This window comes from Petromyzon marinus, chromosome 16, assembly GCF_048934315.1.
Source record: "Petromyzon marinus isolate PM22_M1 ecotype Great Lakes invasive population chromosome 16, UKy_Petmar_22M1.pri1.0, whole genome shotgun sequence".
Lineage (NCBI taxonomy): Eukaryota > Metazoa > Chordata > Hyperoartia > Petromyzontiformes > Petromyzontidae > Petromyzon > Petromyzon marinus.
Window position 1 is genome coordinate 11,722,558 of NC_133682.1, and position 16,500 is coordinate 11,739,057.

Sequence of the window (16,500 nt, forward strand, 5' to 3'; positions counted from 1 at the left end):
GAGCCAGGGGATTGAACCCCCTCTCGGTGAGCCTTCAGAAACAAAGAACAATTGCTACGGCTAGCTATTTGGAATGTCGGGATGCACATGTGGGGGGAGAGACTTCCAATCCTCTGTCAGGAGTTGAACTGGTAATGCAGAGGCCTCTGTGGGATACAGGTGGTCCAGTAAACTGGTTCCAGCTCCTGGCACGATGAGGGGTGGGCATATGTTTACTCAGGCCAGGATAATGTCACACAACAGGAGGGAGTGGTACTTCTTCTGACTACGTTAATAAAGGAGGTTAGAAAGAGTGGTGCTGGTGACCTATGACCCAATAGAAAATGTATATCCGTGGAAGCACATGGGTAAGGCTGATGAGTCAGATACATTTCATGACACTGGCGAAAGTTGCCCCTTAAGAAAGTTTCCTTTTTGGGTGAATTTAATGCTCAATGTATGCACTGTGCTGAACTTCTTTTGCACCGTATGTAGCCAACCATGCTAATCGGAGGTGCTCAAATTAGTGTTTGTAAGGCATCGGCCAGATTAGTTCAACATTATCTGCTAGAGACTGATAAATTAATATAAAGCCCTTGGGCATGTAATTACAGATACTGTTCCATCAGAGGTGCATTACATAATTTAATCGGATGCAATCAGGGTTCACGCAAGAACATCTGCTGGACTATGTTGTGATGGAAGAGAATATGAGGTCAACTCATTGATACCAGAACCTATAGCGGGACTGTTCTGTACACATCGACCATTGGCTTGTCATCTCTAAGATGCACCTACAATTCTTCCATTCCAGCTAGGAGCCAAATCATCCCTCAATAGCCTGGTCTCAGCCAGTTGTTGAAAGTTTCAAACGTGTGAGAAAGTAGTAATTGCTTGTATCTGGGGATAGCATTTTCCCCAATTCCTCCTGATATTGAAGAGATATGAATGAGGTTCAGATGTGTGACTTGTGCAGCTACGGTGGCTTGGGCACCCAAGATAAATAAATGAGCAAAACAAAAGTAACAAACAAGATGCTGGCTATCTGTCGTAATGATGCAACTGGAAAACAAGGCAGAACATTTATATCTAGGAGATTTATTGAAGGACGCTTGGGATCAAAATAATTCAATAAGGAAGTTGACAACAGTAACTTTTGAGTGCACGTGGAAAACTCGACTTGAAAATTAAAAGCAACGAAAAGGAATGTGCCCCGTGCATACTGCCTGTAATGACAGGAACACAAACTGAAAGGAGAGATGCATCATTTGGGAATGACATCGAGATGCAGAAGGAGAGAGACATGCTTGTAGTGGAGAACATGTGCAGGTTAAGGACCTGATTCAAACTGTAAAGAAAAGTAAGTGGCCTTTGAGAAGCGCACTTTAGCTAGGAGGGTTGATGGGCCGATGGTCAATAAAATGGCAATGCTAGTGGCAACCGAGGAACCGGAAGGTGTGTGAGAAGGAATCGCCACCGAGGAGATGGAGCGATGAAGCCGGCTCTTGTGCAAGAGATCAGCGCCGGGTGCATTGTTACATCACATTGCGATCGCGGGAGACGGCAGTGCCGGTAACTCTGTGTGCATTGCTCAACGGTCTTCACCCAGTGGTGTGGATGAAGGCAGCTGGCGATACTAACAGTAGATCACTGTCTGTAGTAATAGAGTAGTATGTATTTTAACAAGTGGAAAAGCTGAACAATGACAGACGAGAACACTGAACTAAACAAGCTGATTTATTATCATATAAAACAATACGTGCTGAAATGTCTACACACCGCATGTTCTTAACACTGGCTGAGTGAGATGACTCAAGAGCACTTGGCTCATAAACAGAAGGGGACAATTTCAAATCCCAGTCGGGAAACAACTCAACTCACCGTCTCTCCGGGTGTGAAAAAAAATGTTTACGACCAAGTTGTGGCAAGTAAAGAGGGGTTCATCCTGTAGAGAGACTGGCCTCACCATAGCACTGTGGAATCTCCACTCATGGCCCAAGACCACCAAATGAGATCAGTGCCATCCTAAAGCCATTTTTTTTGGAAGACTCATTAAAACATATATATATCGAAATCAGACAATTATTGTACTGCAGTAAAACTGAACGATATTTTAGTTTAGTGCCGACAATATTACCCCTTCAAAAAGTTTACTTTGACCTTGCCGTGAACGGAAATGGGTGACCGTTCGGCTGTGACAATGCGGCAATGTTCTCTTCTCTGTTACAAAGCGAGCTGTGAAAGAGGGTAGGGGGGTTTCCAAAGGAGGGGTACTCACAAATATAGAGGGAGACCGCTCCTCGCCTGAACAGCATGACGGCAGACGCTTCAGCCCTTCGCGACGGACGGTTTCCCAGCGTAATATTCCAGCCGTCAATTGCATCCAAAGGACATGTCAACGTTTGGCTCTCAAACTGTCTCGGCGCTCCCCCACTTCACCCAGATGTGCTTGGCACTCTCCCCAAACTGCGCCCCGAACACAGAAAGCCACAGAACATCCCACCCCCCCCCCTCTTCGTCGCTTGTGCTCTTCCGTCCACGTGTAAAACGACCCTCGGCTTTCCGTAAGAATTCAGAAATAACCGTTTAGAGATCGAACCGCGAGCGGGGATGTTTTCAGACACCCAGTGTGAAAGACTTTCAGAAATGCACCGAAGGGCTCAATTATAGCAACGTGGTTTTTTTTTTGCTCTCGGTGGGCAATTGTAGACACGTGATACCGCACAACACAGACGCGCGCTTCAAGTAAAACGTCTGCTTACGATCTTGTTAGCGCACACAATAGGGAACCACTTTTGCGAGAGCACGTGAACATCACTTGCAGCTATCTCCTCTCACTTGGTCCGTTTGGCAAATGACTGACACCTTCAGCTGCTGAAGTGTGTGCGTGTATGTCAGTGTGTGTGTGCGCGCGCGCGTGTATAAAAAGCACAAGATGGTCGGGCATCACAGGCAATATATAACCACAAATACATAAACGCGCCAGTAAAATGTTCGCAGTGAATCCAGTTATAACTGTGCAATTAAATACATTTTCATGAAATCTATTAACGGTGACATTCTTCTGCCTTTGAGATATGTCTTAAAAAGATGTTTTGTGTTTGGTCATGACTAGGCTACACAGTACAGTACTATTTATAGCACTGCGAGCAAAGTAAACAGATGGCAGGCAATGGAAAATGTGAATGGCTGGATTTAACAAACCTTACATGGAGAAAAAAAATCACGGGTAAAATTAAATTATATTCTTAGCTCTTTCGGTAAAGTCACGTTGAAGGGAAACAATAAAATAATAATATATATAAAACAATAAAAATTCTCACGACGTTTCGACCATAACATATATTTTATTGTTTCCCTTCAACGTGACATTACCGAAAGAGCTAAGAATATGAATTACTGCAGTCACGAAAGCTTTAAATCAAAACTAAATTAGTTTTTTTTTAATCTAGCGTTACTCCTATATTTTATGTTCCAGTATTTCACACTTTACAGTGTTACCATAAACTTTTACTTTTGAAAACTTTAAATTTCGAAACGTAGTTTTTTGTTATTTTCTTTCAACCTATCTACGTAACTTTACCGAAAGACCCAAGGAATAACAATAAAATGTTAATCTCCATAACTTAGCCTTGCTGCAGTTACATTAGGTGATACGTTATTTACCTTAAAGGGTAATCAAGTGAGCCTATATACCAACATTAATCAATAAAGTAACCCTAAAATAACAAAACTCAGATCAACTTTACACAGTGCATAACCACCATTGGGCGAGATGAAGCCGACGACATGTTTATGAAGCTTATATATATTTTAAAAAAAAAGCTTTCACCGATTGGAAATCAACCTAGAGGAGCATTTCGGGCTGTCGAAAATCATCAGAACGTGAGTCCGCTGTCTGCGTAGCGCAGGGCGTGCTCCAGCTGAAGTCCCAGAGCGCATTCGTGGTAGCACGGCGGGGTGAAAGAAAACGGACGTCTTCCGCAACATCCCCCCCCCCCCGAGATATTTTGTCCTCGTGCCGGTGCGTGGCTGAGCACTCGGCCGGGACTGTGGGCCCGTAATCGTGCGTGCCAGTAGCCACTGTGAATCCAGTAGGCCTCGTTCGCTTGGGCGTCCTGAAAATTGATGCGCATGGTCACCGGCCGGGCATCAAAGAATAATTTACTCTGGGGCAAGGTCAATTGGCATCACTTTCAATTGGACGAACCTTCATCCGCACGATAGACCCGGCGATATTCACTGCCTCACTTGCGAGGGATGTTTTTTTGGGGCTCCGTGCGTTTGCGCGCGTATTGTGCGCTGAACTTCTTTCGCACTGTATGTTGCGCCAACCGTGCTAATCGGAGGTGCGCGGAAATGATTGGTGGTCCTGAGCAGCAAATTGTGGAAGTTACATATTCCAATGGCAGTGATAAAGCCACACACAGGACGACCATCCATTTGTTTCCCTCAAAGGTGTACTTATTTATTTTATTACCCCCCCAAGAGGATTTTGAACGCGAAAATCTCTGGATGTAAAAATGGTCACTCCGTCACATCCATACGCAGCGAATAGTGTGCCAAGTGCTGTAGTATAGGCTTTCGTTGAAGGTTTTGCTGCTGTTTTCACACCAAGACCTTTCATCGCGAGTGCAAATGAGGGACGCTCACACACTTATGACGCAAACTGTGTCATTCGCAGAACAGATCTGGTTTTGAGATTTACAACAACATAAAATGGAATCCATTCGCTTCCTTGTGAAGCGACCTTCAAGTCAAATCAGTACCGATGTGTTTTCTTTCTTTGCTGCTCCAAGCAATGTTACCCTCCGACCCATAACGCAAGGGTCAGAGAAAAGACCGCACGATCAACAAATGCCGTGCCCTTCAATCGCAAAAGGCGCGGCCGCCCTCGTGCAGAGCGTTCATCTCGAACTCGCCATCAAACTTCGAGAAACGTCCATGCGGTCGTTTTGAGTTTCCTCAAATAGGCCATCAAAGATGCATTCCCTCTTTAAAAGTAACCCCCCTTTCAACACTGTTCACCTGCTCACACGACACACATTAATTCAGCACATTGCAAGCGGTGTCCCAGAAACCAAGTTCCTACGGTATTGTTTTTACTTTTATTTTTAAATACGTAGGGAGCCTTTTAACGTTCCACGCGAAGTATGTACCCATATGTACGTATGAACTTCTTTCACACTGTACGTAGCCAACCGTGCTAACCGGAGGTACGAAAGATCCTTTGTTCGGGGAATCAACTTCGAGATGATATTTTACCTCTAAGATTATGTTGCAAAGGAACAATAATGCATCTTTACCAGTATGTGTATACGGAATAAGCTTACCATACAAACTGAACGTCACATGCCTCTGTCAGTCACTAATAAGAATGCCAAGTGCTGCTCACCGATAGGTATTATTAAACTACAGTATTGTGTTTCCGTGTTCCCGGGATTATAAGATGCACTTGTTTTTCTCACCTGCGACTCAAAGAAAACATTAGGGTTGCATCTTAACATCCAGTCGGTGTGTGTGAGACCAGATTCCTACGCAATAACTTTAATGACACCAGGCACAGGTTTGGGGACGCATCTTACTTTCCGGACATCTGTGAAAAGAAGAGCTTCATAGTTCATCGGATTCCTCCAGTATAGTAATCCGGAGAATATGGTGACACTCATCCTTGAGGTAAAATATAACTTTAGCACAGCTTACCTTCCCACACCTTTATGGCTAATTGGGGGAGGAGTGACTTGAAAAGAAAGCCATCTGCTACTGCAAACACGGAAACAGCCATATGTTACTTAAATTGTTTTTTTTTCAAGACTGAGAACAAAGACAATGAAACTAGCATAAAAAATTATAGTGTGTTAGACGTAGTGGTGGATACAGTATATCTGTTGCAATGGGTAAATAATATAAAGTGATAAGTGAACGTACATTTATCTTGCCTATTGGCAAACGACCTGCAGTGATGTAACTGGACTTTGTACTTACTGTGTAAAAAACTAAAGGTAAATTAGCAGGTGTTGTATTTTCTCACGTGACATGCAACATATGTTACCGAATCATTAATAGGGGCAACTGTCAAATATCAGACAGGAGCTTATTCCCAGCCAATCTCGTCTGCAAATGGGGACTAAAATGAGCTGCCTAGACAAAGCAATTTCCACTTTTATTCGTGCGTATTTTTAGCCAGTTACAATACCGTAAGTTGCATGCATCTGTGTGGAATATAAACATATTCCCAACTGGATTTTCCCACAACAGCACAGCTACACATCTTGTTGAGGAGTGGCTCGTGATGTCAGCCTATTCCTTGTACTTGCTAACCACACTTACCCAAAGAACCAAGGCTATTCGGGGGGACCTTTGTCCTTGTCCAGGTATCACTCGCCACTGATGCAAGCAGATGAGCACTCCATACCCACACTGCCACCACATTAATCCGGGGAGACAGAGAGAGACGTGGAGAAACAAAGACACACAGAAACAGAGAGACACACACGGAGACAGAGACACACACAGAAACAGCGAGACACACAGAAACAGAGATACACACATGGAGACAGAGAGGCACCTGCCGCACGATTGCACCGGAACTATTCCTCTTACAATTATCGGCAATATTTTCATGGATAACTGGAAGTAAATTCATTCGATTATTATCCATGGCGAATCCACAGCTATTGTCTGGCTCTTTTTCCCAGCATTAACTTATATCCTAACTCCTATTATCCGTGCCTCTTGGGCAGATAAATGGAGTTCATAAACATATGCATCCTATTATCAGAGTGGAATCACTTTGGGGATAACCATGCAGATTATAGGATCCGTGACAGCTAACAGGAGTTCTGCTGTAAATGTCATCAGTGTAGCACTACTGCTCGGTAACCGTATGCCAACGCTGCATACGTTACGCTTTGCTGCTCCCATACAGTATGCAACACAATCCATTCACAGCCCCATTGCCAAGGTTTCATTGACGGCCGATGCCTCCTGTCAATGGCGCCATCAGAGCCGGGCGAATGCACGGATGTGTGCAAGCAAAGCAATGCGAGGAGGAGGCACGGTGAGACGTGTGTTCGTCGGAGACTGAAACACGCACAAGCACCCGCACACAGGCAAGGGTTGCCATGCGTACAGCATGCCGTGGCGAGCATCGGTAAAGGTAGAATGATGTGAAGCACCGTAGCCGCTTGTCCATGCCACTGTGGGAAGGAGGGGCGCCACGGTGGCGAGATGTTAACTACCTCGCCCGTATGCGGAAGGTCGTAGGATCAATCCCAACCCCGATGCCTGCTGTATATTTGGAGTTTGCATATTTTCTCTCTCTCTCTCCACGTGGTCGCATGGATTTTTCTCCGGGTCCTCTGGTTTTACCCTCCACATTAAGAAATATGCGTTTAGAGTATTTGGCTGCTATCAATTTCCAAATGATAAAGCACTTCATTTGGCTATCATTTGTGGCCAGTCGCTTCTGAAAAATAGCTATATCGCTCAGTGGGCCTTACCTGGTGAAATTAAAAAAGTTAAACTCAAGGAAGCTCCAAGGAGCCTCACCAAGAGGGTAGGATGAAGGCTACACACAGGATTTGAGAAGGGTCTCTGCAGCACTATTTGGACTCCAGCCGGGTGGGCTCAGCGGTGGAGCAAAAAGCTCGTAATCAGAAGGTTGGGAAATCAAATTCTGGTTGGTGCAGTAGTCGGTGATCGTCAGCAAGATCGTCAACTTTTGCTACACATAGGAACCCAGTTGAATCTTGTGTAGCATGCCAAGAATTGAAGCCAGCACCTCAGCAGTGCTAGCTCAGTCATCTGACCATGAACTTGCTGGCCTCTCATTCGTTTTCAAGAAGAGCTGTTTTACTGTTTGTGCCATGCGTGAAGGGCACAGTCAATGTTATATAATAAGGGGTTTTTTTTGTATAGCCCTGTGAGCCATTCGGCTCTTGAGGCGACAGGTTAGAGAGATTTCCGATATCTCTTTCATAAGTGACATGTGGAATAGTAATTAAGCCTGGTCAATTATTGTTTTTTTAGCATTTGGTTTTGGAGCATATGGCTCTCAATTGAAAGCGTATTACCTTAAATTATGTATGGTTGGAGTTACATTTATTCTCTCCAGGGAAATTGAGAATGTAGCTGTATGCCACTGGCTCATTACAATGAACAGGATGAGCACTACCCTGTTGATTGTTTGAGTAGGGAGATGCTTTGAACTTGTTGACTTATACGAGAAAACAATAGCATATTATTGTTTAACATTCCAGGGGCCATTCAAAGCCTACTTCATAACACATGGCAGAATTTATACTCTTTGGTTCTTTCGATAAAGTCACGTAGATGAAAAAAAAAATGAAAATAATAAAATTAAAATAACTAAATTAAATCACGACGTTTCGGGCGCAACACAAGCGTCCGACATCAGGTGGGAAAGCTTGTGTTGAGCCCGAAACGTCGTGATTTAATCTAGTTATTTTCATTTTATTATTATTTTTAATTCTTCATCTACGTGACTTTACCGAAATAACCAAAGAGTATGGATCCTTGCAGTCACGAAAACTTCAAATCTAGAATGGCAGGATTTGTTTACACTTTAGTCTCCGTGGCTCATCGCTAGATTGAGCGGCTGTAGTTGGAAGGTTGAAAATTCAAATCCTGCTTAATTGTGGGGTAGTCAACAGTGATTGTCCTATGGATAGACCCCCCCCCTACTCCGCCAAAGAAATTAGGAATTCCCACTACTGTCTCAAGGCTGTAAATGGGAGATGAGCACCACCTTCTATTATAGCGTGGTTGGCTATGTAAGGTGCGACATAAGCTCAACATACAAGGCTCATTTGGGCAGGAAATAACGTTTCACTTTTTTTTTACTCTTCAAATTAGCATTGTGTGACGTCACAACAGGAGAACCGACTATAATAGTGCTTTCCTAAGCGATGCCTGTTCATATTTTGCTTAATTCAAAGGTGTGCCAGGCGTGAAGCGCACGTACAAATGGTACCAGGCCCAGAGAGGTTCACGGGATTTTAAAACTCATCATGAAGTATCAGTAATCTGCCTTGCAACTCTAATTTCAGCTCTGTTTAGTCACGATGACATTTCCTGTTGTGGCTGTAAGTTAACATCTGTGTAAAGTATCGGTTCAGCCTTTTTCCGCTTTGTTAGGAATCATCAGCACGCCAGTGTTTGGATGTCCCCTAACTGCCACAGAATGCGCGTATGGGTTGCTTTATCGAAGGCTGTCAGCCAGCCCTGACAGCTACAGAACTATCACCGAGCGGGCATTGTTATCACATAGCAGTACTGTGATATAGACGCCAAAATCGCAGCAGTAAAGTATTGCACACGCGCTGCCCAGCAACACCAAATTATGGCAAAAGCGATCGCAAGTAGCAGTCCCTGGAGCAAAAAAAAAAATGTACAACGAAGCACTCGTACGCAAACAATAAAAGTAGAATGTACCTATTATTCACGATTCCTATTTCCGTGGGAGCTGTAGGGTCATAGAAACGCGCATTTTTCACGTCCCTATTCTCCCGATAAGCCGTGATTACCAGCAGTTGCTTTTCGCAGATGAGTAGCGGATAACAATGTGAATAGGCTCTGTGATGTTTGTCCCTCACGTCACGGTCTACAGTGTGTGCAAGGCGAACTTCACATTGTGGTACAGTATTTCCACAGTCAAACACACACACACATGGGTTCTGCAAAGTATGCCGTGGTAGGTCAAAAGTGCTGCAACAACAACTTTAACAACCCCCTAATAACCCAGCCACAAGAAGTTATCTTGCTGCCAAATGCTACATTCTCCAGACTATAAGATTCTCCAGAAAGCAAGACGCTCCCCAAAACATTGAAATAAAAGTATGCTTTTATCATCCTGGAGAATAAGGTACTAGTTGGACAGCAGTTTTCCAGAAGATGATGAACGTGCAGCTTTACTGTAGGGAGAGATGACTTCTGGAAGATGATTCTGACCGGATTGGTGGTGGTATTCAGTCCTCTGGGTGGTAATGTATGGATGTTGAACTTCTCTCGCAACGGATGTAGCCAACGGTGCTAATCGGGGAAATGTCTTCTGGGAGATGATTGTGAAAAGTTAGATTTTAAAAAACGCGTCTTCCGAAAGACAATGCATTCTCGAGATTACGACAGGTAGCTTCAACTTTTGTTTATCGAAAATGCAATTGGGTGGGTGGGGGGTGGGGAACAAGTGTGTGTCTAACAACTCTGAGAATGCTGCAATACATGATCACGATCTCGGATATGATAAATGTGTTTCACCTCACAAGGCTAACTTTAACAAGAATTTAGTTGGAATTTCCCCCAGTCCATTGCGAGCACATAAGCAAAAATTTACTTGTGTGTTAAAGTCCTCCCCCCCCCCCCCCCGCTCTCACAGCACGTGGACTCGGATGTGTCAACACTTACATGTATAGCCTAGCAGAGGCCGGCGATGCTGCACACAGAAGCATTGAAAGGCACACGAACGCAGCGATGTGTATGAGGATAAGCACACGTGCAGGTACAGGGAAGGAATGCAAACATAGCGGTGTGTGTGTGAAGATGAATGGAGATATGCACGCAATGGTACATCCAGGGATGTATGTACACACACGTACACCCTCTGAGCATGACCCGGTTGGGCTACCTGCATGAAATACAGAGTATTTTTTTATCATTACAGATTATCACAAAACTTCAATTACATACAACATAATGCATAATGCCCTGGAAGTGACGTAACGGCCAGATGGCCTTTGAAGGAGTCTGTATTACACAACGATTATTTTGCGTTATCTTTATTAACGGATGTGAAATGTTTACTGTGCTTATCTACTACTGTACTAGTGTCCTAATATCTCAGCCTGATCAAATTAACTTTTCAGCAGGTGAAATTCACTACAATACTACCGTATTACAGACTTGTCGCGGACCGAAAACTAATTTCTCTATAACTCCGATTAGCACAATTTGCTGCGTGCGGTGCAAAAGAAGTTCATAGCTGAGCTCACTATGTATCTAAATTGGGCTACCTGCGAAGTTTAGTTTATTTTACCAGGTAAGGCCCACTGAGCTATAAACCTCTTTTTTTTTAGAAATGACCTGGCCACAAATGATAGCACGACGAAGTGGCTTATCATGTGGACATTTACCATGTGTTTCTAAATGTGGAGTGAAAACCGGAGGACCCAGAGAAAAATCCCCAGACCACGGGGAGCACACGCAAACTCCTAATATACAGCAGCAGGCGTCAGGGTCGGGATCGAACCCACGACCTCCTGTATACCAGGCGAGGGAGTTCATATTTTGCCACTGTGGCATCCTTCATACCCTCAATTACCCGTCAACATAGAGTACGACAAACAGCACTGCATTCTTAATTCTGGATTTGGAGTGGTCTCCACGAATCCAACAACCGAGCAGAAGTCCTAAGGCCAGATGGTGTACGTCTTGTATGTCAGACTTATTTTGCACCGTACATAGTCAACCGTGCTGATCGTAGGTGCGGGGGAAGGACAACATAAAAAAAGCGGCTCTAAAGAAATGAAATGATGGGAGGCTGCTTGTGGCAGAGCGTTGGGGGTCGCGTGGGGTCCCCTCTGCAGCCCGCTCTGGGATCCGGCGGAGGGGAGAAAGCGTTGGCCGATGAGGTGGGGGTGGCATCAGCAGAATGGGCGTATTTATTTATTACTGGAGGAGGAATCAGATGAGCGATAAAGCTCTTTTTCACAAACGTCCAATAGAGGCACTGGGTCAGAACGTTACAAAAGCAAACAATACAAAAACACGATGGGAGTTAAAAGTATAGGAAAGGTAATCAACGACAACTGTGGTTGTAAAGGTAACTTCCTCTTCAGTCTTAATGGACACGTTGATCCTTCATTTAAAGTAATTTACGCCATCTAGCGGCTATGGCAAAATAACGCCCGTTGAAGACTCGAATTGATTGAATATTTAAAAAACCGCGTAAAACAGCATTGACCTGCAATGCAATACGGAATACACATTTGTTTTGTCTTTTTATATCTTCAAGAGTCCTCAAATCCACACGAGGGGGAAGCACTTTGCCGCCCACCCTGCTTACAGAGTAGTATAATGTGCATTGCGTGACAATCAAACAATATTATTTATTTACTTCTCACAGTGAGAATGTTGCCAAGTCAAGTGCAAGATGAAATTGAACAGGATGGGTTTGTTTCGTATTGCCATTCGTGACGGGGCTAAGACCATCAACTGAACTAAAGTACACCGGGTATAATCACGGAGCAGCTGTCAGGATTAAAACTCCAGAACAAAGCGGCAATAGCTTAGCACTTTATAGCATACTGTTTTTTTAATATATATGATAATACCTCAGTGGGCTTCGCCTGGTAAGATGGGGATGGTTTAGTTTCATTTGTATGTGTTTGGATGATTTGTTTACCTTTCTAGTACGTTGCACTCCTATCGTGCTTTTCTATCGTTTGTTGTTGTACCATTCTTACCCCGTGCCCCTACTGGACATCTGTGAAAAATAGTTTTATAGCTCATCGGATTCCTCCAGGATAACTACATATTCTGATCTGATATGCAAGGTCGCAATGTCCCCAAGCACAACCGAGCAATGGGCAGTATACAACCTTCGTTGGTAGCCCTCAGCCAACGTGAGAGAAACAAATCAACATTCCCATAGCACGGACAAACCTCCCGACGGGACAACCATTGTTGATGCCCTACACATTCTCACTCATTGCTTCAATCATTTCATTCAAACCCTGTGGACAAAAATGAGTCAACCACTTACAGAGATATCAACGCAAAGCCGTCCGATCGTGATTTGAGATACTTTAAAAAAAGAGTGCCACCCCAAAAAAGCGTATTGCAGAGTAAATATAAACTGCCTGACAACAAATACGAGAATATGAAAAAAATCAAATGTATTAAACCCCACTTACACGGGATAAGGATTCGTTATTTTGTTCCTATGCAAAAGCTCATAACCTAACGACCATACTCTGCAAAAATGTTAAAGTCTTGAAAAATTCATGGCTGCAACGTACACCAGGCCATATTCAGTAATATGACACTTCTGCCACCTCCTGACACATTCACTGGCGTGCACAGCAACACAATGGTGTAGACGTTTTAAATTCAGTTTGTCAAATCACATGGTTGCGTAACGGCCAAGTCAAGGGAAAAGTGCACTGGCGATTTCTTTCGTTTTCTGCCCCTAATAATAATTAAAAACATAAATTCCATAACATGTAGTAAACTTTAACCTTTCCACAAGTACATATGCTATTAAGTTGATTTTTGTATTACTGACGTACTTGAGGATTTGTATGTCATACATGCAAAGACACTCAATAAAAAAGAAATGGAACAATTTTGATTTAAAGCTTTCGTGACTGCAGGGGTTCATATTCTTGGTTCTTTCAGCAAAGTCACCACGTAGAAGGGAAACAATAAAATAATAAAAAATATAAAACAATAAAATTTTCACGATGTTTCAACTGCAACACAAGCAATCATCATCAGATGTGGTTTTCACACCTGATGATGATTGCTTGTGTTGCAGATGATGATCATCACCTGATGATAATTGCTTGTGTTGCAGTCGAAACGTCGTGACAATTTTATTGTTTTATATTTTTATTATTTTGCTTCCCTTCTACGTGACCTTACCGAAAGAACCAAGAAAATGGAACAATCTCATGCAGAAACAACCAAACTCACGAATTTAAAAAGTGCTGTACTTTATTGACAATTTGGAACTATATTTTTGACAGTATTACGGCTGTATACTGTACCGTATATCTACATCGTGCATATCAACCGGCTATAATGTAAGCAAACTTAAGAAACTAGCCGATTAAATATGCTCGAATTTCGATTTAAAGCTTTCGTGACTGCAAGGATTCATCCTCTTTGGTTCTTTCGGTAAAGTCACGTAGAATGAGAATAAAATAATAAATTAATAAAATAAACTACCACAATGAGAATTTTATTGTGTTATTTTATTTTATTATTTTATTCTCATTCTACGTGACTTTACCCAAAGAACCAAAGAAGATAAATGTGCTCGCTTCATAATTTATGGCACACACATTGCATTTTATCCTGCCAATGTTGATGGACTACTGTGCATTATTCCATTGTAGAATGCCATGAGACCAAAAAAGAGTGAATAGGCCCAGAGTTCATCTGGAGCTAACAAAGTAAATCTAAAGAGGAACAAAGTTACGAAAAATAAGAATACGTTTTACCCTTTCTGACAATAAATGAGGTGTTAAGATGTTCAAATGCCAAATGGATGCCTTTTGCTAGGCATCAAGTCTGCATTAACCACACGTACCTGTGGCAAAACAGGAAATCAAAACAAACTCTGAAAACATTAATTGTCTTTGACACTGGTTGGCATACACCAGTTGGCACCCGTTTTATTGCCAGAAAGGGCAAAACAAACTATCTATTCTTATTTTTCAGACTTTGATGCTAGCTAAAAGGTCCCATAGGGTAAAAAAGTTAGTTTAAAATTACCCCTTGGGTCCTGGCCATGAGCAAGCAGACAGGCTGATGATCCTAAACATTAACTTTGACCATCCACTGTTGGGTTCATGATCTCTCACATAGTTCATACACGGTCATGAACCAAACCAGCTGCCATAATGGTGCATGCATATGTACAGCATATAATTTTCCAGGCATGGTAAGCAGATTAAATGAGCGGTAGGTAACAGATATGCAGCGAAACAACACGTACTGTATTCGCTTTAATGTTGCAAATTCAGGCAATTGAATGCCTCACCTCGCTCACGACTGCAGCAAAAAAAAAACTACAGTAAAGATACTCTTTGGGTCTTTCGGTAAAGTTCACGTAGATAGAAAAATAATTTTAAAAAATCACGACGTTTCGAACACACAACACAAGCAATCGTCTTCAGGTGAAAAAAATACAGCAGGCAAACTGCCGAGGCAGGATAAATACATATATACACACAGTAAAGATAACGGTTGGTTTCTCATTTAATTTGGAGCACACTTGGCCTGAGGACAAAAAAAATATGCCTGAGTGTCATGCAACAAACACTCTTTGCAGGGATTATAAAAATGTGCACCACCTGTGGTGCACACAAAGCCTATTGAAGAGATGTCAGGAGTAGTTATTGTCACGTTTTCGAGAGGCCATTCTCTGAAACGTTGCGCAATACCAACTGTGACCATATTGAAATGTCTCATTGCATTACGGATTAATTGGCATAATTCGCTGCGCTGAATTTTACAGATTGTAGGACACGCTTTTCCCCCAACCTTTGCATTAAAGGTTGGGGGATTAAGTGTTTCAATGTGGTGTGTGTTTTTGTGTGGTGTGTGTGTGTGTTTTTATGTAGTGTGTGTGAGGGTTGTGGCCATGCCCGGCCGCCTTTGTCTTCCCAGCAGCAATGTTTACACACTGCACCAGGTACTAATTTGAGGTCGAGTCGATCTAGGGGAGGCCGAGGGCCGGTTCAGATAATCGTATGTACGTGTGTGGCCATGTTTGTTTCACTTTATTGATACTCGGTATAAGTTTAGATTACGTCCTGAGCATATGATAAGCCAGAGAATAAGGGAACTGAATTTTTTTGTAAAAAAATCAACGACCCATATTGACTTTCTATATGCACCACAATGGCGTGAGAGTGTACATGCACGAGTCATTATCGCATTGCAATGTATGCATGCTGAACTTCTTTCGCACCCTACGTAGGCCAAACGTGCTAATACGTGATACAATCTTAACTGCAGCAAAAAAAAAGCTGTTTACACAGCCAACAGCTGAGCCATCAGATGTGGTTTACTTTGAGGTTTTAAAACCGTGCACGTTACACGGAAACATAAATTTCGCCTTGTGCCCAGAATTACCATCTGTTCCATATTTTGTGGCCCGCTGGCTCATACAACGTCGGACTTGCACACTCACTACGGCAACTTCTCTCTTGGTATCAGCGGATGCGCCTGAAAAACCATAATTGGACCTTTCTGCCACTCGTACCCATCACATATTGACCCTTTGACGGTGTGACTCCGTTGCTGACCTCGTGCATAGGGGGTGGCATGAAACTCGTAAAAGTATGGGCCACCAAACGAAGGAGGAGAGCTAAACAGTACCATAAACCTACCAGTTCACTATCACGTGTGAAGGATGAGAAGCCGAAACAACTTCACCACTAAAGCACGGTGCTTGCTAGGATGACTTCTTCACAATTCTGGCAAATCGCAGGGATGAAGCTGCTTGTAATTACCAGCGAAACGCCGTACTCAAATTGTAAATCTTGTGAGTTTACTCTCCAACACTCACCCATGAGCTGAAGCAGTAACTAATCGGCGTGTTTTGTTTACGTGACAAACCTTACTAATTGGCTGCGTCGGGTGGAGGTGGGTTAACGACACATTTATATTCCCGCAATCTAACTCAAAATACTGTACCGTTATTATGAATAACATTGGTTGTGAAAGCCTAAGTGTTAAATTGACTGCGCTTGTTGTGAACATCGGGTCCGT

General features: G+C 43.0%; 1 protein-coding gene across 4 annotated transcripts in view; it reads right to left on the reverse strand.

The window, feature by feature from the left end:
* LOC116942827 (protein furry homolog-like) overlaps window positions 1-16,500 on the reverse strand; it is a 296,076-nt gene that overhangs the window by 270,658 nt on the left and 8,918 nt on the right. For 2 of the 4 annotated variants that reach the window (XM_076067521.1, XM_076067520.1), the window contains exon 1: window positions 2,258-3,253. The exons of the other annotated variants lie outside the window; for them this stretch is intronic. In XM_076067521.1, the coding sequence (XP_075923636.1) occupies window positions 2,258-2,294 (37 nt within the window). In that variant the 5' untranslated portion in view covers window positions 2,295-3,253. Of the gene's footprint in view, window positions 1-2,257; window positions 3,254-16,500 lie in introns of those variants that run through there. 4 annotated transcript variants of the gene reach the window in all.